This window comes from Ursus arctos, unplaced genomic scaffold (assembly GCF_023065955.2).
Source record: "Ursus arctos isolate Adak ecotype North America unplaced genomic scaffold, UrsArc2.0 scaffold_12, whole genome shotgun sequence".
Taxonomy (NCBI): Eukaryota; Metazoa; Chordata; class Mammalia; order Carnivora; family Ursidae; genus Ursus; species Ursus arctos.
The window spans coordinates 71,754,723-71,777,465 of NW_026622786.1; the positions used below are offsets into that span (position 1 = coordinate 71,754,723).

Below are 22,743 nucleotides of genomic sequence, written 5' to 3' on the forward strand. Positions count from 1 at the left end.
GCCTGTGTCTACGGAAACCCCGGAGGACCCAGACGAAGAGGGAGAAAAACCACTCTCCCACTGCAAATGGGCTGCCCAGAGATGTCTGCCCAGCCTGCTGGGGGAGCCACTGAGAAGGGCAGGAAGGACACAGTCCTCCATGGGAGCTCCTGGCCAGAATCCCCGCCTTGGACACACTAGCAGTGGAACACAAGGCTCACGGTGGGACAGCAGCAGAACTAGATGTTCTCTGGTGGGAGCAGTCGGGAACTTTGACCTGAGCCAGGAGTCTGGACACGGGCTTCCAAGGCAGCCCAGACACTTAGCCCCAGTCCTCACCCACTTCCTGGGAGATGGTTCCAGCAGGTTTGGTTTGGCCCACGGCTCCCACAACCCCTCCCCCCATTGGTACCCAGGGGCTGGGGACTGACTGGGAGAAGGGGTTTTCCCTCAGAAGGGAGATGGGACAGGAGGAAGATGAGGCCAGGGATGGGGCTGAGTCACCATGGTCTTTTCGCCATGAGGGCAGGGCTTCCCCGCTTGGCCCAGCCCTGGGGGCAGGCTGGTGGGACGCGGCCAGCCACTGCTGGGGTGGAGCTGACTCCTCATAAGGAGAGGGAGAGCTGCCCCAGACTCAGGAGGAGCTGCAGCACCATGGCCAAGACGAGGGGTAAGTGGGGTGCGTCCTCTAGATCTGAGGCTGAGGCACCTGAGGGACGAAGTGCTGGACACTGAAACAGGGCAAGGAGCTAGAGGGAGGGAGGGGGTTAAGATGGGCCGGAGAGGGAGTCTGGGCATAGGGCCATGCAAAAGGAAAGGCCTAGGGGCTGAGACAGGACAGGGCTAGATCAGGGACTGCACATGGGTCCAGATGTTGAAAGTGAGTCAAGAGAATGGGCATAGGCGTGGATCATGAGTCGGGGGGGTTGGGCCCATTCAAGGGGAAGGACATGGGGCCTGAAACAGGAATGGCGGAAGCTCAGGGAGATGGGAGAGTGGATTTGGGAGGTTGAGGTAGGCCTGGAAGGTGGGGAGAGGGGGTGAGGGTTGGGGATCTCTGCCATGGTGTGTGGTCACCCTCTCTTCTTTTCTGAGGAGTCACCCCTGAAGAAGGCTCTCCTGGCATTTGGAAGGGTCTGCACTGGGACCCAGTAGGGTCTCCTGCCCCACTTCAGGGGGTGGCCCCTGAAGTTCCCTTCCTTCTGTGCGCCTCGGGTGTCTGGCATGGACAAAGACTGGACTAAGGGGGTTCTCACTCGCCCAAAAATCCTAGGGCTAGTGCCAGGGGGCACAGTGCATCACAGGTCCTGGCTGTTCCCCTTCAGAGCAGGTGACACTGAGGACACCATACAGCCTCTTGTCGCAGACTCCCAGGTGAACTTCTCCGTGCATCGGAGCAGTTAATTGTGGAGACGAAAACCACGTCACTGGACTTATTGCATGTTACATATTAACTATGGTTTCCCATCTCGGCTGCCCATTAGGAAAGCTGGAGGAATTTGAAAAAATCCTGTGAGGCTGGAGAAGAGTAGTGGGCCTGCCAAGGTCCCACGGAGAAACTAGTCACAGGTCTCCCCGGAGAGAAACATGCCTCACATAGTCTTGCTTTCACACACCCATCCTCTCACAAATGCACACATTCTCAAAGAACACAGACACCCTCTGGCCCTGCCACCCAGCCTCACATTCAAACACACTCACAGAATCTCACACGAGAACGCAGCAAACACATTCGCTCTCGAACTCCAGCAAATACATGCATGTCCCATTCACTCTTCAGACCCAGGCCACACACACCACCTCGCTGTCCCATAGAGATTCATCCACACATTTGCTCAGGTGCCCACACCAGGCCACAGACACACCCCCTCCCATGAAATCACAGATGACACAAAGTCTTACAGGGCAGCAATCACAAACTCACAATGACTGCAACTTACATCACAGACAGGCTCACACACACACTCATCATCAGAAGCAGGCATAGTCACAGTCAGAGAGGACCCTGTACACACCCGTGAGTTTCCAATCACATGCACACACATGAACGCACGCATTCACATTTACCATCACGTGGCTAACACCAGCACGGTTCACACATACATCCGTGCCCCACACATCACAATCGCCCCCGCACAGACACAATCAGAAACACACATGTTTACCACCACACAATTGACAGATACTGCCTGACCTCACCACCCCCGCTCATTCACACAGCCAAGCTCATCCCGGGTAGGGCAGGACACAGAGCCTGGGTCCCAGAAAGGCAGCCCCCAATTCCCTTCTCTACCACAGGAATCCTGATCCTGGGGCTCCTGTTGGCTACTCCCAGCTGCCTTGGCTTCTTGGAGGATGTGGCCAAGTGCCTTCAGGACCCGGAGTATGAGTCCATCCTTGCCACGGCGCAGGAGGGACTCCACACCTCCCCGCTGCCCAAGCGTGTGGTAATAGTGGGAGCTGGCATGTCAGGCCTGGTGGCGGCCAAGGCCCTACAGGATGCTGGCCACCAGGTGAGCGGATCTTGGAGGGGTTTCAATCCTTTGCCTCCAGTTTGCTTTCTTGGGTGGGAAAAGAAAAAGAGAGAAGATACAGCCAACTCTTAGATGGCTGTTCATAACTGGCTGGGTCTCTTAGCCCTTAGTTATGGTTCCTCAAAACTCCAGCCTCCCCCGAGACTTGACCCTAACTGCACTTGTATTCTCATGGAAGCAAAAGTGGAAGAGTTACGCTAACAAGAAAAGGCCAAGAGGCACTTGGTGCCCCACCACCATGGAGCATTCTGCCCCACTTCCATGACTCAGGACCCTCCCCACCCCCATCTGGTTATCCTGCACATTCAGGGAACCCACTGCTGGGAATTTCGGACTGGAGCCTGTGGTGGGATGCAGATGGGTGTACAGGGCGGGAGAAGGGAAAGCATGACACTGGGAACAACAGCAGGTTCTCTGGACCCCAGGTAACCATCCTGGAAACCAGCCAACACATCGGGGGTCGAGTTGCCACAATCAGGAATGAGGAGGAGGGCTGGTACCATGAACTGGGGCCCATGCGAATCCCAAAGTCCCACAGGTAAGTCCCAGGGAAGGAATGGGCAAAGGGCAAGCAAGAGGAATTAGGTGGTGGGAAGGGGGGAGGAGAGGGGACCCTGCTGCCATAGTGTCAGAATTTCTCAGATCCACTGTCTCATGTGGTTCAGTCCTGCAAGTCGAGACCAACACTGGTCTCCCATTTGACAGGGAAGACTGAGGCTCAGAGCCCAGGGTCCCACAGAAAGTGCTAGGTCCCAAACTAGTAATAATAGTTACCATTAATTCATCAAATTGTGAACTTCGAATATGGACAGCTTCATATATGTCAATTATACCCCATTAGGTTACAAACTAATAGTAATTAATAGTCCTATCGGCTGCCACGCTGAACATCATTTCATTTGATCCTCTTATTTTCCAGTTACAACAAGAAACTGGGCTCAGAGATATTAAGTGACTTACCCAATGTTCTCGTAGGAAAAGGTGACAGAGTTCCTTTTCAAAATCAAGGAGGCAACTGGCCCCAAAACATATGCTCAACCCCTATGCTCTAATTGGCTCCTGGAACAGAACCCAGTCCCTGGTTCTGAGGCTTCTACGACAAAAGAGATCCTTTGCTCGGTGTCCCACGTACCTCCAAAAATATGACTACTTTTTTGCCATAAGCATAAACTAAACCCAAGACTTCCCTCCAAATGCCAACAGAAACAAAAACAAAGACAAAAGGAACCAGCCCAAACTAGGAGTCTTTAGATTTGGCCTCACCTTCCTTAGAAATGGAAGATGGGATTTCAAATACTGTCTGAAACTAAAGGCCTTGGTCTCTACTTAAGTCCTGTACTCGGGGATTTCTTACAGGGCTTTCCCTGGGTGATGGGTAAACTCTGTCCTCATGACCTTCCCTGGGGCAAATACAGAAGGAAAAGAATACCACAACACGAGGAAGCAGGGTTAGAGTTGAGGAAACAGTCTGAGCTCCCCCAGGGACATGAAGAAACTGGTTTCCCTGGAAAAGGCTTCTAGAGTAAGGTCAGCGGGAAGGAGGTGTCACTGGGAGAGGTGCCATGTCACACCTGTATCTTCTCCAGGCTGGTTCATACCTACGTCAAGAAGCTTGGCCTGAAGCTGAACAAGTTCATACAGTATGATGGCAACACCTGGTACCTCATCAACGGAAAACGCCATCGCTCCAGGGAGGTCCAGGACAATCCAGGGGTCCTGGGCTATTCCATGAGCCCAACGGAGAAGGCCAAAAGCCCTAGTAATCTCTTCGACCAGTCCATTGCCAAGGTGCCTCCTGCCTCACCCCTCCCAGGGTCGGGAAAGAAAAAGTTCTGGCCCAAGGTCACCTGGCAAGTTAGTGGATAGACCCAGGTGACCTGTTTCCCATCCAGCACTCTTGTGATTGGTCTCTCCTCTAATGTCCCCTAAGAATGTTGCCACCCTGTCCCTGGTGCCCAGCCCCATCTCTTCTCCTGTCCCTGGTGGTCTAATGGCCCACTGCTTGATGGTGACAGTGGAAGGAAAGGGAATCACCAGATAACCCAATCCTTGGTAATGAATCAGTCTTCCTGGGTTGCAGTGAATGTCTTCCCTTACATTTTAGTCTCCAAACGTCCTTCAATGAAGGGGAGACTTGGGAGGAAAAACGAACATTTAGGAGCTCTTGGAAGCATCCTTCCCCTGGTCTTCCCATCCCCCACCTCCTTGTTCCCACCCTCTTCAAAGGACATCCAGAGAATGCAGGAGTCCTGCCACTGGTTCTATGGCTTTAATCTAAGCTGCTGCCTCTTTCTAACCCCTTTCACAGCTCAAAGAAAATTTGAAAAATTTCAACTGCAGCCAGCTGCTGTCCTTTTATGATTCTTATTCCACCAAGGTACGTCAGTCACAGAAGTCCCAGGATAGGGGTGGAGGGGGTCTGTGCTCAGCCTAGCCCCCTGGGGTTGTCCCCTGAAGACCAGGACCTTCTCTTCCCACCACCAAAGCCTTCACCTTCCTGGAGTCCAGTCCCGCCCCTTACCTGCCCCTGGCCCCCGCTGAAGCCCCTTCCGACATGCTGGGTCGCCCATCTGGATCTTCCACTTCCCCACAGGCTTACTTGGTGAAGGAAGGGGAGCTGAGTGAAGGAGCAGTAAAGATGATCGGGACTGTGATGAATGAGGATGCTGCATACTATAAATCCCTCCTAGAGTCCCTGTGGGATAGCTTCATCTTCTCCAAAAATAACAAGTAAGGCCAACTGGGACCAGGGCTGGAATGTGCCCTTCCTCCAGTCCTCAGAGCAGAGAAATGGAACTATGATTAATGAGTAGTCATTGTGTGCCAGGCACAACGGGAAGCACTTTCCAAAAACTGTCCCATTCAATCACCTGGAAGGTTGGTACTATTACTCACAGCCATTTTACGGGTGGGGATGCTGAGGCTCAGAGGAGTTCTATAATTTACCCAAGTTCACACAATGGGTGAAAGCTGGAGCCAGACTCCAAACCCAGGTCTGTGGGACTCCTCCTGGGACACAGGACTGCATGGTAGCTCAATCTCTAGACTGTGTCTGTCATCCTGGGATAGTACCTCTCCAGCCGGTATCAGTTTTCCAAAGTGTAAAATTCAACAGTGATCCCTCTTGCGCAGAGACTAGTTAAGAGACGTATATGAAGCCTCCGGCATAGGCTGCAGGAAGCTAGTTTCCCTGCTTTCCAGTCCAGGAAGGCAGTCAGCAACTCAGCCAAGGGGCCCAGTGACCCCACACTCACCCTCTGCCCTCCCGTCACCCCTGCAGCTTTTCCGAGATCACCGGTGGCTTCGACCAGCTCCCCAAAGCCCTCAGCGCCACCCTGAAGCCTGGCACCATCCACCTGGGCTCCAAGGTGGAGACGGTAGTGAGGGATGGGCCCAAGGTCCAGGTTTCCTACCGGGTGGGCAAGCCTGGCTCTGCACTGCGCACCCTCACCTCGGACTTTGTCATCATCACGGCCTCAGCCAAGGCCACACGCCTCATCACCTTTAAGCCACCGCTGTCCCTGGACAAGAGGGAAGCACTCCGCTTGGTGCATTACACCAGTGCCACCAAGGTGATCCTGACCTGTAAGGAGCCCTTCTGGGAGCGCGATGGCATCCGGGGTGGGGTCTCTATCACCGACCGGCCCTCGCGCCACATCTACTACCCCAGCCACAGCTTCCCCAGTGGCAAGAGCATCCTGCTGGCCTCCTACACCGTGGACGATGATTCCCTCTTCTTCACATCCATGACGCACGAGCAGATGGAGGATGTGGTCCTGGAGGATGTGGCGGCCGTGCACCAGATACCCAAGGACGAGCTGCGGCGCATCTGCCCCTCCTCCGTGGCCAAGCGCTGGTCACTGGACCCCCTCGCCATGGGGGCCTTCGCTGAGTTCACACCCTACCAGTTTATCGACTATTCACAGGAACTCTTCAAGCCCGAGGGCCGCATCCACTTTGCCGGCGAGCACACTAGCATGCCCCATGGCTGGATAGACACTGCCATCAAGTCGGGCCTGCAGGCAGCCAGGAATATCCAGGCTGCTGTGGATAAGGAGGCCACCGGAGGCCAGAAGGCCTTCACTCGCACCTAGAACCATTTCTAACGCAGAGAGAAATCCCTGAGGGAATCTGGCAGGAAAAGTGCTGGGAGGTGGGAGCTGGAGGCAGAGACCTTGGAGAGAGGTCACCATTAGTCTTCCTGGCCCACAAGCAAGAATCCAAAAATGCCAAAGAATCAGCTGGCAAGTCCACAAAGAATCATTCCCTTTCCTGCTACTCTCTCCTGCCAGGCCTTGAGGAGGGAAGCAACGGGGTCAGCATAGATGGAGGGTAAGGAACAAATCGAGGACGGTGAGCACTGGAACCAGCCCTGAGCTTGGACTGTCTCCTGCTGTGTAATAGTAACAAGCAGAAGAGAAAGCCTCCAACAATGCCCTAATTTCATCATATACAACTAGAAGCTTCAAAAAGAACAGACAAACCCCAAACCACAGCTGTGTTAAACCACAGATTGGCCACACACAAACCCGCAGTGCACATAAACCCATCATCACGTGCCCGAGCCGGGGGCCTCACATCTTGGCCCAACATGGAATCTAGATGGATGGGAGAGATAATGGTTCTTCTCTGTTCTTTTTGAGCTTGCAAGAGCAGGATCTTGGCTTCCTAGAGACACCTCCTGGCCCATAGACTTTTCTTCTTCACTCTTACCTCCCCATCACCAGCCAGACCTCCCTCCCCACCTCTGCCTGTCCAGCCTACACATCCCCCTGAGAGGACACAAAGATTCTCCATACTTCCACTCTGCTCTTTTTTTTTTTTTTAACAGAAGAGCCCTGTCCTTCCAGACCCAACCCAATCCTCTCTTAGCCACACCCAAACCCCAGGGATCTTTCTCTCTCTCTTAAACTTCCAACCTTCCTCCCTAGAGTCCCAAATGTTTGGACTGTGGATCTTCCTATGTTATTATGTAATTACTCTGTGAGGGCATATTATCTGCCAATCTACACAGAGAGCCCCAAGGGCTGGGATCGTATCATGTATGCTTCGGTTAATTTCCCCCCATAAACACTATATATATGCTATTTCCTTCACCCTCTCAATAAATACTCATTTTGCATCTACCATGTGTCAGGCAATGTGCTGAGTGCCAGATACAAAGACTGAGTAGCATCATTCAATTGAATCAAACCTCCAACCCTACCTGTGTCCCCATACCTCCAATGATCAGTTCCCAAATATGGCTCATTTTATATCCCAATTTCTTGGGTATTTGTGCTCAATCACGCAAAAGGAAGAAGTAAATAAAGGGGTAAACCCTTTCCCTGGAGAACATTCCTACCAGGGTGACCCTGGAAGACTGTGAAGACCAGCCTGGTGCAGGGAGTGGTACGTCTTGAGACTGGACTGGCGTAGTGCATGGAAGGAAGGGAATAGAGAGAGAAAATTCACATTTTCTTAATGCATTTTGGTCTATTGTTAAAGTCCCAGCTGGCTTTATTCCAGTTTTCCACTCACCCCTGTATTAGTCGGGACCTTTTCAGTTACAAGTGCTAGAAATCAAACACAGACTAGCTTAAAGGAAATGAAATGTTTTAGCTCACATATGTGGAAAGTCCAGGGTGAAGCTCGCGTCATCCAGGCTGCCTGGGTTTAGGAATTAATAAATTATCATTAAGGTTCTCTCTCTTTCCACTTCTTGACCCTTAGCTAACTTAGCTTCTGTATTGAGTTAAATGAGTCCCCTAAAATTCACATCCACCCCCCAAACTGTGAATGTGACCTTATTTGGAAATAGGGTCTTAAGTTAAGATGAAGTCATACTGCGGTAGGGTAGACCCGATTCCGGTTAACTGGTACCCTGATAAGAAGAGGGAAATTTGGACAGAGACATACACAGAAGGAAGACAGCCACGTGAGGATGGGGGCAGTGGGAGCGTTGCATCTACAAGCCAAGGAATGGAAATGATAGGCTCCTCCGAAGGCCAGGAGAAAGGCATGGAGCACATTCTTCCTCAGAGACCCCAGAAGGGACACCTTGATTCTGAACTTCTTTGAGTACTGCGAGAAAATAAATTTTTGCCGTTTTAAGCCATCTAATTGTGTAGTAATTCGTTATGGCAGCCCTAGGAAACTAACAGCTTCCTTCCTTCTTCTGGCAAGGAACACAGAAGCAACTCCAAGGTTACATCTTCATAGGTTGTCATCCAAGGGAAAAGAAAGGGCTCTTCTCTCCCAGTGCATTTTTTAAAAAATATTTTCACACTACCCATCCACCTGCTGGAGCAGGGGCTCACCCCTTGGCATAGAAAGTAGGTCTTGTGACCGGCAGCCCCAGCCACCAGTGGAAAGGACCACCTCTTAAGAAGAATATTTGGGGCAGATAAAAACAACAGATGTACACCACAAATGGCAACTCCTCCAGACCCCAGGGTTGGGCTAAAGGATGCTGCAGAGAGCCACGCTAGATGAAGAACCAGACCACCTCCTTTGTTTTAGAGATCCTGGTTGAGTTTGATAACTGACCATTTGGGCCACTTGTCTTTTATCTTCCTGAGCTTTAAATGCTTGCTCTTATGTTTTAAATTTACCAAAAAAGAGCATACCTATAAAACCCTAGGTTCCCCACCCTCGACCCCAATAAAAACAGAACCCCAGGCCCATGTGTTCCCTCTACCTGCGACTTTACTGTGTGGCCCCAGGTGTGCTGTGTAATTTCCAGGCCTGGAAAAAACAAATATTTATTTTTTCAAAGTTTCCTGATGGTTGTTACTGAAAGGTGCCTTATAATCATAAGAACTACAAGGGGAGATGTCTGCGGGAAGCTCGCCAGAGCCAGGTGAATGCCCCTGGTACGCCTAGCCGATACTCACAGACTGAGACTGGCACCGACCAGAGGCAAATGACTCCCAGCATTTGGATGGGAGTATCAGGCAGAAAATGAAAAGGTTCAGAAATACCCGAGGACTGTCATTGGGGACACACAGCTGCTACACAGAGTTCTTGATTACAAACAACAGAAACCAAGTCTGAGTGACTTAAGCTGAAGAGGAACTTGAGGAAGAACATCAAGAAGCTACAAAATTGACAGGAAGAAAGGTAGACTGATGTCAAAGGAGCCCAGGTGGCCTGAGCCACAGCCAAGCTCCCAGCTCCTGCCACTGGAGCAGCCTGGCCGCTGGCTGGCATGGTGGCCACGGAGCACAGCCGCCGCCACCAACACCAGCCACAGGATGCTCCTGCTGCTGTCAGATGCGTTCTCACCGCCCACTGCTGCTTTGCGTCACTTCCCCCAGACTCGAAGTCCCAGACGGCAGCATCGATTGGCTGAGTCTAGGGCAGTGCTCGCTCCCCCGCTGGGGGTCAGGGAAAGCAAGCAACCAACAACACTCTGGCTTTTGAGGCTGGAGGTGAGGCACTGCCTTCCATCAAACTTTACTGTGCTAGAATCCCCAGGCATAGGAAACAGGTGTTAATGCCGGCAGCCATAGGCAGAAATCAAGGTAAGGCCCAAAGGGATGGTGGGGCACAGACCACTGCTACTACATTAGCAATGCACTGAACCCTCGAAGCCTCAGCCGGACAAGGATAGCACCCACCACATCACAGGTGAAGGGATTAGAGATTATGGATAAAAGGCACCTGGAGAGCCCGTGTACAGAACGCGTGCAGTAAGTCCTTGCACTCTAATGCCCGAGAGAGGAGTTATTCCCAATTTAAAGGTCACGACACTACGGTTTAGCAGGGCTGAGGGACTCGCTGAAGGTTTGACAGAGACCGGTGCGGAGAGGATGTGCAGCCGGGGCTGCCCGACTCAGAAGTCTAGGTCCTTCCACAGCACAAAGCTACTGGTCTAGCTGGAGAGAGGAATGACTGGCCTGAAGGAGATGGGCAAAATCCAGACCAACAGACGCTGAGGAAGACAAGGTGGCAGGAGCTCCATGAAGGCCAAGATGAGTGTGGGCAGAATGGAACACCTCCCTGGGTGACACATTATCCCTAGAATGTGACACTCCCTAATTTCCTTTCCTACAAGTTTTCTTGAAAAGAGAAAAAAGAGTGGTGTTACAGCTCATAAAACCAACAGCCTCTCTACAGATCTCTGTTACAAATTTCAGTAAGCAGCTTTTTTTATCTCATATATCAAAATCTGAGGACACTCACAGAAGCATGAGCACATGTAACAGTACACGTAACATAAGCCTTAACAGAAACAGCAGTTGAGAATGACTCCAACGACTTTTAAGAGGTGAAAACATGCCCCATACCTCCCCCAAATTCACCACCCACATAATCCATTCGTAGGTCTAACTTCTGATCATTCCAGGCTGAAGCTCACTTGGAAGCAAACCCTCACTTAGAGTCCCCGGGCATGACATCTTCTCTTCCTGCCCCCAGGCATCTTCGTAGAATCTGTAAGGACATCAAGGATCAGATTCCAGAGCTCCTGATGAAGAAGCAGGGCTGGAACTTGGAGCTGGGCCCCTTGGATGTCAAGAACCCACTAATCAGCCTCAGGAAAAAGGGTGAAGCAGGAGGGGTGGAGAAGGAAGAGGGAGTGGACTCTGCCAGGAACAACAACTCAGCCCCTCTACACCTTCCTTTTCCAAGTCATTCTGTGTTCATCACTGAACATTAGTCTTCCTGCTTGACAGACAAGGAGTTCAGGCCCAAAGAGTGAGTTGGACCCAGCATGCAAGTGGAAGAGTCCAGATCAGATGATAGTAAGAATAGCCTTCATTACTCAGTCTCCATTTGCAGATACTGAGCCATACATTCATTTTCTAACTAACCCCGCCACAAACACCCTCTATGAAGTAGACACCACTATCATCTCCATATTACAAATGAAGGAATTATGAACTAGAAAAGTTATTTTTCTAGAAATTCCTCAAATGACCAAACATAGTTTCCATATAACTCAAAATTCTATTCCTAGGTAAGAAATGAAAATATACATGCACATAAAAATTAGTACTTGAATGCTTATAGCAGCATTTTTCATAGTAGCCAAAAGGTAGGGGCGCCTGGGTGGCTCAGTCGGTTGGGCACCTGACTCTCGATTTTGGCTCAGGTCATGATCTCAGGGTTGTGAGATCGAGCCCCATGTCAGGCTCCAAGCCCAGCATGGAGCCTGCTTAGGATTCTCTCTCTCCCTCTGCCTCCCCGCAATTTGTGCTGGATCTTTCTCTCTCTCTAAAAAATTTTTTTTTCTTAAGTCAAGCAGAGAAAGACAACTATCATATGGTTTCTCTCATCTGTGGAACATAAGAACTAGGAAGATCGGTAGGGGAAGAAAGGGATAAAGAAAGGGGGGTAATCAGAAGGGGGAATGAAGCATGAGAGACTATGGACTCTGAGAAACAAACTGAGGGCCTCAGAGGGGAGGGGGGTGGGGGAATGGGATAGACTGGTGATGGGTAGTAAGGAGGGCACGTATTGCATGGTGCACTGGGTGTTATACGCAATTAATGAATCATCGAACCTTGCATCGGAAACCGGGGATGTACTGTATGGTGACTAACATAATATAATAAAAAATCATTAAAAAAATTTTTTTTCTTTAATTAAAAAAATAAATAGCCAAAAGGTAGAAACCTCCCAAATGTCCATCAACTGACAAATGGATAAATGTGTAGCAGTCGTACAATGGACTATTATGCAGCCACACAAAAAGAATTAAATACTGGCATACTAGAACACGGACGAACCCTAAAACATCATGTTAAGTGAAAGAAGCCAGTAACAAGAGACCACATGTTATGATCCATCTATATGTAATGTCCAGAGGAGGGAAATTTATGAGATGGAAAGCAAGTCAGTAGTTGCTTGGTTGGGGGGGGGGGGAGTGAGAGCTAAAAGGTACAGGGTTTCTTGAGGTAATAAAAATGAAAACTGACTACGGTGAGGTTGAATAGATGACTATACTAAAAACCACTGAATTATGTATTTTAAATGGGTGAAATGTATGGTATGTGGATTATATCTCAAACAAGCTTTTTAAAAAAAAAGAAAAGTTATTTTGTTCTAAGTTGCATAAACAGATATTTCTCTATGGTGCCCTGCATGTCCACACAAATTTAAAGTTTTCATCTAACAGGTAAATTAAATCAAAAGATCTCCCAGATCCCCCATAATTAAAAAGTGAGCCAGTACAAACCAGAGCCAGACCTAGTATTTGTCTTTAAAAGCATTTAACTCAAAAGAATCAGAATGCTGTTTCTTCCTTGAGCCTCTGGCTGTCTGAAGGGTTTCTATTCAGTACAAGGGGTCTGGCCCTGCCACCTCTCCAAGACTAGAGAAGAAGGAAACAAGCTCTCTAGTGACAGCGCAAGGAGGTGCAAATTGACTTTAGGAAGCATGTTCACCTATATACCTGGGAAGATTGGGAAATTGTTTTTATCAGAAATGGTCTCATCTTGGTGTCCCATGGGCGTGGAAGTGGAGAAGTGAGGGTCAGCCATTGCCCCCGAGGCTGTTCTGCACCTAGCAAGTAGCTGGGACAGAAGCTTTTCAGGAGTAGCCAGTGCAATGGAAATGCTGGGTCCCTAATGGGTGGTGGCACCAGAGTAGGACTTCTAGACCAAACTTGGCATCCTGAGCTACCCAGAAGAGAAGGGTAATTCAACAGAAGAGCTCTGACCTAATAGTGCATCACCACTGGCATGCCACACTCCACCCCAAGGAGGAAGGTAGGGAGTGTTCACAGACAGAAAGTGTCCTCAAGAACATGGAACCCAGCCCCTATTTTTATTTTATTTTATTTTTTTATTTTTTTTTTTTAAAGATTTTATTTATTTTTTCGACAGAGATAGAGACAGTCAGCGAGAGAGGGAACACAAGCAGGGGGAGTGGGAGAGGAAGAAGCAGGCTCATAGTGGAGGAGCCTGATGTGGGGCTCGATCCCGTAACGCCGGGATCACGCCCTGAGCCGAAGGCAGACGCTCAACCGCTGTGCCACCCAGGCGCCCCCCAGCCCCTATTTTTAAAATAGGGAAACTGAGAGACAGCCAGAGAGAGAGGGAACACAGCAGGAGAGTGAGAGAGGAAGAAGCAGGCTCCCAGCGGAGGAGCCCGATGTGGGACTCGATCCCAGAACGCCGGGATCACGCCCTGAGCCGAAGGCAGACACTTAACAACTGCGCTACCCAGGCACCCCTATGGACTCTGGGAAACAAACTGAGGGCTTCAGAGGGGAGGGGGGTGGGGGAATGGGATAGGCTGGTGATGGGCAGTAAGGAGGGCACGTATTTCATGGTGCACTGGTTGTTATACGCAACTAATGAATCATCGAACTTTGCATCAGAAACCAGGGATGTACTGTATGGTGACTAACATAATATAATAAAAAAACATTAAAAAAATAAATAAAATAAAATAGGGAAACTGAAAAGCCCAGAGGAATTACAAACACAATCAAGAGAAAGAGAATATAAAGAATTTGCCGGTCTGATTTAAAAAATAGCTAAAGAAAATTTCAGAGGCAAAAACCATAAATGCAATTAGAAAGACAAGGAACAGATTTAATAGGAGGCTAGACTCATTTGGAAAGACAACCAGCAAACTAGAGGAAAAAGCTAAAAGATGACAAAAAAATGAAAACGATGAGAAAGAATTTAATAGCCACAGAGGATAGAGGGAGAATATCCAGTAAAGAACTAATTTGGTATAGCGGGAAAGACCAGAATGGGAAAAAGCAATACTTGAAGAAATAATAACGGAAAATTTTCCAGAATTGATGAACCACCTGAAACAAGAGATGAAGGAAGTCTTGCACATTCCCAAGCTGACTAAGGAAACACGTGCACTCCTGGACACATCATGGTCAAACTGCTAAGCACACACACACACAACAAACATGCTAAAAGCATCCAGAAAAGAAAGAACACCCACCAAGGAGTCAATTAAATTGATAGCTGAATTCTCAATAGCAACACCACAATACACTGGAATATTACCTGCAAAGTTCTTTAGAGAAAGTAACAGTCAGCCGAGAGTTCTAGACCCAGGAAAACTATCTTTCAATAATAAGGGTGAAATTAAGACATTTCTAGGGCTCAGTCAGTTGGGCATCTGACTCTTGATTTTGGCTCAGGTCATGATCTCAGGGTGGTGAGACTGAGCCCCACGTCAGGCTCCCACTCTGCACAGTCTGCTTGAGATTCTCTCTCTCCCTCTCCCTCTGCCCCTCCCCCCACTCATGTTCTAAATAAATAGGTAGGTAGATAGATAGATAGATAAAACCTTATAAAAATTTTTTTAAAAAAATAAAGACATTTCTACACAACAAAAACTGGACAGGCTTTCCAATGAACAGAACCTCTCTGAAGTATCTTCTGAAGGGTGTACCTCAGGAATAATAAAATGAGTCCAAAGTGAACACCTGCACGGGGAAAAGGAATAGTGAGCAAATAATACCGTAAGCATGCGGCGAATCTAAACAAACACCAACATTGTTCAGACAATAGTAACTATGACCAAGTTTTACTGCTAAAAGTTTTTTTTTAGTTTTTTCTTGTTTTTGGTGGGGGGGAAGCCAGAGGAAGAGGGAGAGAGAGAATCTTAAGCGGGCTCCATGCTGAGCTCAATCTCACTACCATGAGATCACGACCTGAGCCAAAATCAACAGCTGGATGTTCCACTGACTGAGCCACTCAGGCGCCCCTCTTACTGTTAAAAGTTTTAAGGTAGAACCAAATTCCTGGACAAAAATAACCTATAAGTCGAGACAAAAGTGATGTGAGAAAAAAATATACCGTGTCTCTGTAAAAGAAGTAACATTGTACAGTTCATACCAAGATAAAGACTTAGTAGAGTTAACTGAACTTCAAAGATTTAAAACCCTGTGACAGATTACTTACCCATCTCTATTATCCGCCTCTTCATTAGTAATAGATCCCTACACCGTTTAAAGATTTTATTTTTAAGTAACCTCTACATCCAATGTAGGGCTCAAAACTACAACCCCGAGACCAAGAGTCACACGCTTCACTGACTGAGCCAGCCAGGCGCCCCAGATCCCTGTTCTGCTGAAATGGCAACGTGCCCAGCTAAAACCCCACATTTCCCAGCCTCTTTTGAGATAAGCATGGCTAATGAAATATAAACCAAGTTACTGGATAAAGCATCTAGAAAAGCTCCTTAAAGGGAGATGCCTCTGAGGGAAAGGGCTCCCTTTTTGTCCCTTGCTCTTTCCCTTCTCCTTGTCTACAACTCAGATGAGAAGGCTAGAGCTCCAGCAACCATTTTGTGACCATAAGACAATATCCAACTTAAAACATTAGGAAAAACAGGGGCGCCTGGGTGGCACAGCGGTTAAGCGTCTGCCTTCGGCTCAGGGCATGATCCTGGCATTATGGGATCGAGCCCCACATCAGGCTCCTCCGCTATGAGCCTGCTTCTTCCTCTCCCACTCCCCCTGCTTGTGTTCCCTCCCTTGCTGGCTGTCTCTATCTCTGTCAAATAAATAAATAAAATCTTAAAAAAAAAAAATTAGGAAAAACAAACAATAGAATAAACATAAGGAAAACAGAAGGAAGGATTTAATAATGATATTAATAAATACCTAATTAATAAATATATTGATTACAAAATAAGACATTAATATTAATACATGCAAGAGCTTTTTAAAATAACACATATAAGTTACTAACTAACCTATTCAAGAAAAAATAGGAAGAAGCACAAATGCATAACATAAAAAATGAAAATGAGATATCACTAGTATGGAGTAACTAAAAGAATAATACCTAGACTACTTTTCCCAGTGATATGCAAGTAAATTTGATACTTGAACAGATTATTCTCTCAGAAAATGAAAATTAACAAAACTGGCCTTAGGAGAGACAAGAAAGTTTAAACAGAACAATCACAATAATAAAAATAAATAAAGATGTAAAAAGGCCAACCCTCCCTCAAAGAGCACCAAACCCTGATGTTTTCACATAATTTTACCAAACCTTCAGGAAACAGATAATTCCAGTGCTATGTGAACTGTATCACAGTGAAGAGGAAAAATAATAATAGAACTTTAAAAAAGGGTAATAATTAGAGATACAATAAAAGTTTTTCTTATCATAAGAGAATACTATGAATAACTTTATGGATAATTGATCAAAAGAACAAGTTTATTTAAAAATATAATTTTTAATAAAATAAAATAAATTAAAAAATATGAAATGGGCAATTTCATAAGAATATAATTTACTGGGGCACCTGGGTGGCTCAGTCGGTTAAGCATCTGCCCTCAGCACAGGTCATGATCTCAGGGTCCTGGGATTGAGCCCCACATCAGGCTCCCTGCTCAGCAGAGTGTCTGCTTCTCCCTCTTCCTCCACCTCTCCCCTGCTCATGCTCTCTCTCTCTCTCTCAGATGAAATCTTTTAAGAAGGAAAGAAAGGAAGGGAGAGAGGGAGGGAGGGAGGGAGGGAGGGAGGAAGGAAGGAAGGAAGAAAGGAAGGAAGGAAGGAAGGAAGAATATATTTCACCAAGAGGCATCTGTCTGGCTCAGTTGGTAGAGCGTGCAACTCTTGATCTCAGGGTTGTGGGTTTGAGCCCCATGTTGGGTGTAGAGATTACTTAAAAATAAAATCTTAAAAAAAAAAAAGAATATAATTTACCAAAACCAATTGAAGAGAATTTTTAAAACCTACATTAATCTATAACCTTTAAATACATAGAATGAATAGTTGATAATAACTTGTTTCTTTCAAAAAAAGGCCCTGAAATTTTTAAAGCTAACTTCTGCCAAATATTCAAGTGACATATGGTCCTAACTTCATACAAAGTAGTCAAAAAAAAATTTTTTTAAGGGAATGCTCTCAAATTAGATGGCCATTCTACTTTGCTACCAAAATCAGAAAGAGAAACTTGAAGAAAGAAAAGCTATGGATCAAACTTGCTTATGAACAGAGATGTAAAGAGCATTGATATATTAGCAATCCATTTCCCATGTATACAAAAAAAAAAAATCTCTTAGCAAATAAGGTTTAAAGGAAACTTCCTCAAGCCAAAGGGTATCCCCTAAAAACCTATAGCAAACATCAAACTTCATGGTGAAACATTATATATAATCCCCCTAAAATCAGGGATAAGACAAAGATGCCCACAACTACCACTTCTCTTTACAGTCTTCTAGTTGTCCTAGCTAGTGCAATAAGATAAGAAAAACAGATGTAAAGTATAAGAATTGGTAAGTAGGAAACAAAACTATTAGCATTCACAGATAATACCACTGTTTATGTTGACATTATATCATTGTCTATAAACCCCAAGAGGAAATGAAAGTCTAAAAATTATTAGCATTAGCAAAGTCATTGAATATGGGTCAATATACAAAAACAAGTTATATTTCTATTCCAGCAAAAATTTTAAGATAGAATTTTTTAAAGATATAACTTAGAATTGAATTTCAAATATCTACAGCTAAATCTGACAAAAATTGTGTAAGACCCTTACACAGAAAAGAGTAAGACATTTTTGAAAGAAATTTTAAAAGACCTAAAGAAATGGAGGGATATGTAAATGTTCATAGATTGAAATATTTAGTTTTGTGAAGATAGCATTTCTCCCCAATTAATTCGTAGTTAATGGACTCCAAATCCAAATTCCAAGTGCAGGCACGTGAATGCATGTGTATGTAAGTAATTCGACAAGCTGATGCTAAAATGTGTGTGCAATTGCAAGGGGCCAGGAAAAGCCAGCAACACATCCTTGAAGAAAAGGAGTAAGATGAGTTGACTTGCTCATTTTGGGATATTATGGGATATTGGGATATTATGACTTCATCTAAAGCTACAGTAATTAAGACTGTATGGGACTGGCATTGAAACGGGCAAATAGACTAACGGAATAAAATAGAAAACCTAGAAAGATGCATGACTTATAACCACTGAGAAGTGGAGGAAGGATGGTCTTTGCACTAAATGCAACTGACCCAAGTAAGTACGTGTGAAGGAAATAACTTGCCTCCTACTACACATAATACACAATCAAATCAATTTCAGACAAAACTATAAAGCTTTCAGAAGGTAACATAAGAGAATATCTGCATTTCACTGGGGTAAGGAAAGATTTCAAAAGCAGAAAACAAAAGCATTAACTGTTGATAAATTCGACAGCACTGAACATAAAAACTTCTATTTATCAAAAGATATTTTCAAAAAAGTAAAACACAAGTCAAAGGAGAGAGAATAACTTGAAATACATGTATCAAAGGATCTGTATTTAAAATATATAAAGAGGGGCGCCTGAGTGGCACAGCGGTTAAAGCTTCTGCCTTCGGCTCAGGGCGTGATCCCGGCGTTACGGGATCGAGCCCCACGTCAGGCTCCTCCACTATGAGCCTGCTTCTTCCTCTCCCACTCCCCCTGCTTGTGTTCCCTCTCTCGCTGGCTGTCTCTATCTCTGTCGAATAAAATAAATAAAATCTTTAAAAAAAAAAATAAATAAAATAAAATAAAATAAAATAAAATATATAAAGAATTTAGGGATGCCTGGGGGGCTCAGTCAGTTAAGCATCTGCCTTCAGCTCAGATCACGATCCCAGGATCCTGGGATCGAGTCCCGCATCGGGCTCCTTGCTCAGCAGGGCGTCTGCTTCTCCCTCTGCCTGCCGCTACCCCTGATTTCCAAATCAGAGACAGCCTTAGATGGACTGTGCCTGTTTCAACACTCTACAGCAATGTGTTTGGCCACAAGGATAAAGTCACAGGAATCACAGGCAAAATTCACAGATCAAGTCGCTGAACTCAAGAGAATCATAAACGTTCAATGGTATTCTACGCTAACTTACTGCTTCTTCGCAAGAGCTACCTCTGATTTATGCGACACTGAGAACTGATACATGTTGCGCACAGGCTTTAACGGACTCAGGATTTAAAACAACCTCAGATTTACAGTATCTTCTATCTTTGGAAAGAGTTGAATCTCGTAATTCAGGGCAGACTTTTTCCGCAGGTTAAGACACATCAGAGAGAGACACTCTGTCCATAGAGCAATCAGGATTCCTGCCCAGTAACTGGTCCATGCAGTCACTAGTGGTTACAAAGTCTTGCTCCCTACTGGCCACATTAACTGTTTTTCCTGAGAGTAAGTTTTCTGGTTAGTAATAAGATTGGACTGTTGCTGAAGTCCTTCCCACAAGAGGGACATCTGTAAGCTCTCTCCGCTGTGTGGGCTCTGTGATGTCCAGAAAGCAATGCATTGCAGCTTAAGCTCTTCCCACGCTGGCAGCAACCACGGGGCTTCTCCCTTGAGAGCAGCGACCTTCCACGGAAGCCCCGACCACCTTCCAGGCACTTGGGGCCTCTCCCCAGTGTAAAGGCCCTGTGGGTCTACAGAACTCTGGCTGAAGGTCTTCCCAAACTCACAGCACTTGTAGGGCTTCTTCCCCCTGTGCGACCCCGGTGGCTGGTGAGGCTGAGCTCTGGCTGAAGGACCACCCACACTCAGGGCACTTTCCTGGGCTTCTCTCCAGTGTGAGTCCCTTGCTGTCTAATTAAATTTGAGCTGTCACTGAAACTTTTTTCACAGTCTGGGCAATGAGAGTATTTCTCTCCTGTGTCGATCAGCGGATGCTTCCTTAGGAACGTGTGAGCTCTGAGTGACACTCAGTCCACACTCAGAACGTCTATACAACTCTACACAGGACCCCTCCTGGTTTGCAAATGACCTTAAGCTGTCCTCTTCCAGGGTGGAGTTTCCCTGCTGATGTTCTAGGGATGTTATTTCATGTTCAGTTTCAAAGTCTTTTCTTTGATAATACCGTATAGAAGCTAAAAATGCCCCAGAAGTCGCAGCGGCATGCACGGAGGGACATAGAATCCTCAACGTCCTGTCCTAACTCAAAAATAGGACCAGTTTCCTGCCCTGCATCCTGGCCACTTCTAAATCGGCCCGAAGCAGAGTTAGCAACAGTGGGGGAGGTGGCGATCGCAGCCCTCACCACTCACCACTCACTGGGCACCCGTTCTGTTCGGTCCCAGCTGCTGGGCTCCAAGCTCAGAGCGCAGCCCCTGCTGCACGGGCACAGGACCCTGGAGCGAGAGTCCGCGCTGGCTTCGGAGGCAGGACACAGTCCTTCCCACGGCTGGCTGTGGCCCCTTTTCTTAGCCAAGTCTTTTTCAAAGTTAAAACATGGAAAGAAGCACCAAGCTTATCTCAATCTATCTTACCCACTAGACCTGAAAAAAATATGTTCTCTTCTGCATTGTCTTCCTTCTCATTTCTGATCTCAAAACTGGACAGAATGAAGAGAAAATTCAGTGATTGTAGTTTTTCATTATCTAGGGAAGATCAAGATTAGGATTGAGGCACCCTAACAGTTTTTTGAGGGGCAGGGTGTTTAAAGGATTTCTTACCTTAGGGTTCTGCACACATGAAACCTCAAGATTTAGACTTTTCTTTTTATTTAAAGTGGGGTTTTTCCTGATGATAATAGCCTAGATTCAAAGCCTTACCTGCCTAACATTAGCTGTATAAACCTAGACAAATAAATTTTAGTAATTTAACCTTTTTAAAAAAAAATCTACCCAATAGGCATAATATATATTTCTTCATGGAGAGGAATAAATAAACTAACGTATGTGAAGTGTTTTACATGCTCACTAACCCACAGAAGTTCTCAGCAAATGGTTGTTATGATTAAAAATGCCAGCTAGGGGCACCTGGGGGGCTCAGTCGGTTAAGCATCTGCCTTGGGCTCAGGTCATGATCCCGGGGTCCTGGGATAAAGTCCCACTGGGGCTCCCTGCTCAGTGGGGAGCCTGCTTCTCCTTCTGCCTGCCACTCCCCTGCTTGTGCTCTCTCTCTCTGACGAATAAATAAACAAATAAAATCTTAAAAAAAAAAAAAAAAGCCAGCTCAATTAGAGAAACGGAAACGAGAGAAAACAGAGCACAGAAAGAGAAAGAACACTTCACGACTCATGCCTCAAGGAAAACATAACCCTGATATTAAAACTGGATGATAGCACACAAAAATAGAAAACCATAGACCAATTTTACTCATGCGTATAGCTATAAAATTCCTAAATAAAATAAGAGCAAAAAAAAAAATTAAAACCAGTAGAGTTCTAAGAGAAAAATGTCATGCCCAAGAAATGACTGAGTACACCTTTCAGTGTTTCATCGTCCTCATCTGTAAAACAACGTGACAGTAATACAGCACTAGCTGTCTCACAGGTTGTGGTGTGGAGTTGTGCTGAGAACACTGACTGGTTTATAGTAAATTCTTAAATGTCAATTATCAGTATCTTCATCACCACCACTAATGCCACCACTGACATGCAAGAATGGCTCAACTTCGGGAAAATAGAAAAACCATGGTCACGAAAATTGCTGTCAAAAAAGCATTTCATAAAACTCAACACCCATTTCTTTCAAAAATGCTTAGCCATCAGAAAAGTGGGGGGGGGGGCAGGGCGGTGGACCTGGGTGGCTCAGTTGGTTAAGTGTCTAGCTCTTGATCTCAGCTCAGGTCTTCATCTCAGGGTCATAAATTCAAGCCCGGCATTGTGCTCCACACTGGGTGTGCAGCCTACTTTTTAAAAAAGATTGCGGGGGGCGCACCTTCGTGGCTCAGTCAGTTAAGCCTCCGACTATTGATTTTGACTCAGGTCACGACCTTAGGGTCATGAGATCCAGCCCCACACCAGGCTCCTGCTGACAGCAATCTGCTTGTCCCTCTCCCTCCTTGTCTGCTCCTCCCCCCCACTCTCTCTCTCCAATAAATAAATAATCTTAAAAAAAAAAAAAAAGTAGCCATTTAGAAATACAGTAAGCCGGGGGGCCCCTGGGTGGCTCAGTTGTTAAGCGTCTGCTTTTGGCCCAGGGCATGATCCCAGGGTCCTGGGATCGAGGCTCGCATCAGGCTCCTCTGCTGGGAGCCTGCTTCTTCCTCTCCCACTCCCCCTGCCTGTGTTCCCTCTCTCACTGGCTGTCTCTCTCTCTGTCAAATAAATAAATAAAATCTTAAAAAAAAAAGAAAAAGAAAAAAGAGAAGAAATACGGTAAGCCGGCTATGTACCAAAAAATGATAGCAAATGTCATTCTTGGAGGATATATATTATCACTGCTTTTATTTAGTATTTTTCTGGAAGTCCTAGCTAATCACTAAGTCGAGAACAAGAAACAAGAGGTATAAATATTAGAAAATAAGAGGCAAAACTCTCTTTCACTTGCAGGGTATTTGCGGATAATCTAAATAGCCAGAAAAATCTCAGGCAGGA

At 46.4% G+C, this 22,743-nt stretch overlaps 1 protein-coding gene across 1 annotated transcript; it reads left to right on the plus strand.

Annotated features, from left to right (window-relative positions):
* The first annotated feature begins 498 nt into the window (after positions 1-498).
* On the plus strand, positions 499-6,607 carry LOC113254224 (L-amino-acid oxidase-like). The gene is made up of 7 exons (XM_026497448.3): positions 499-649; positions 2,278-2,492; positions 2,939-3,051; positions 4,100-4,301; positions 4,822-4,890; positions 5,107-5,243; positions 5,794-6,607. Exons 1-7 carry the CDS (start codon positions 499-501, stop codon positions 6,605-6,607), a joined length of 1,701 nt encoding a protein of 566 aa, XP_026353233.1.
* Positions 6,608-22,743: the final 16,136 nt, after the last annotated feature.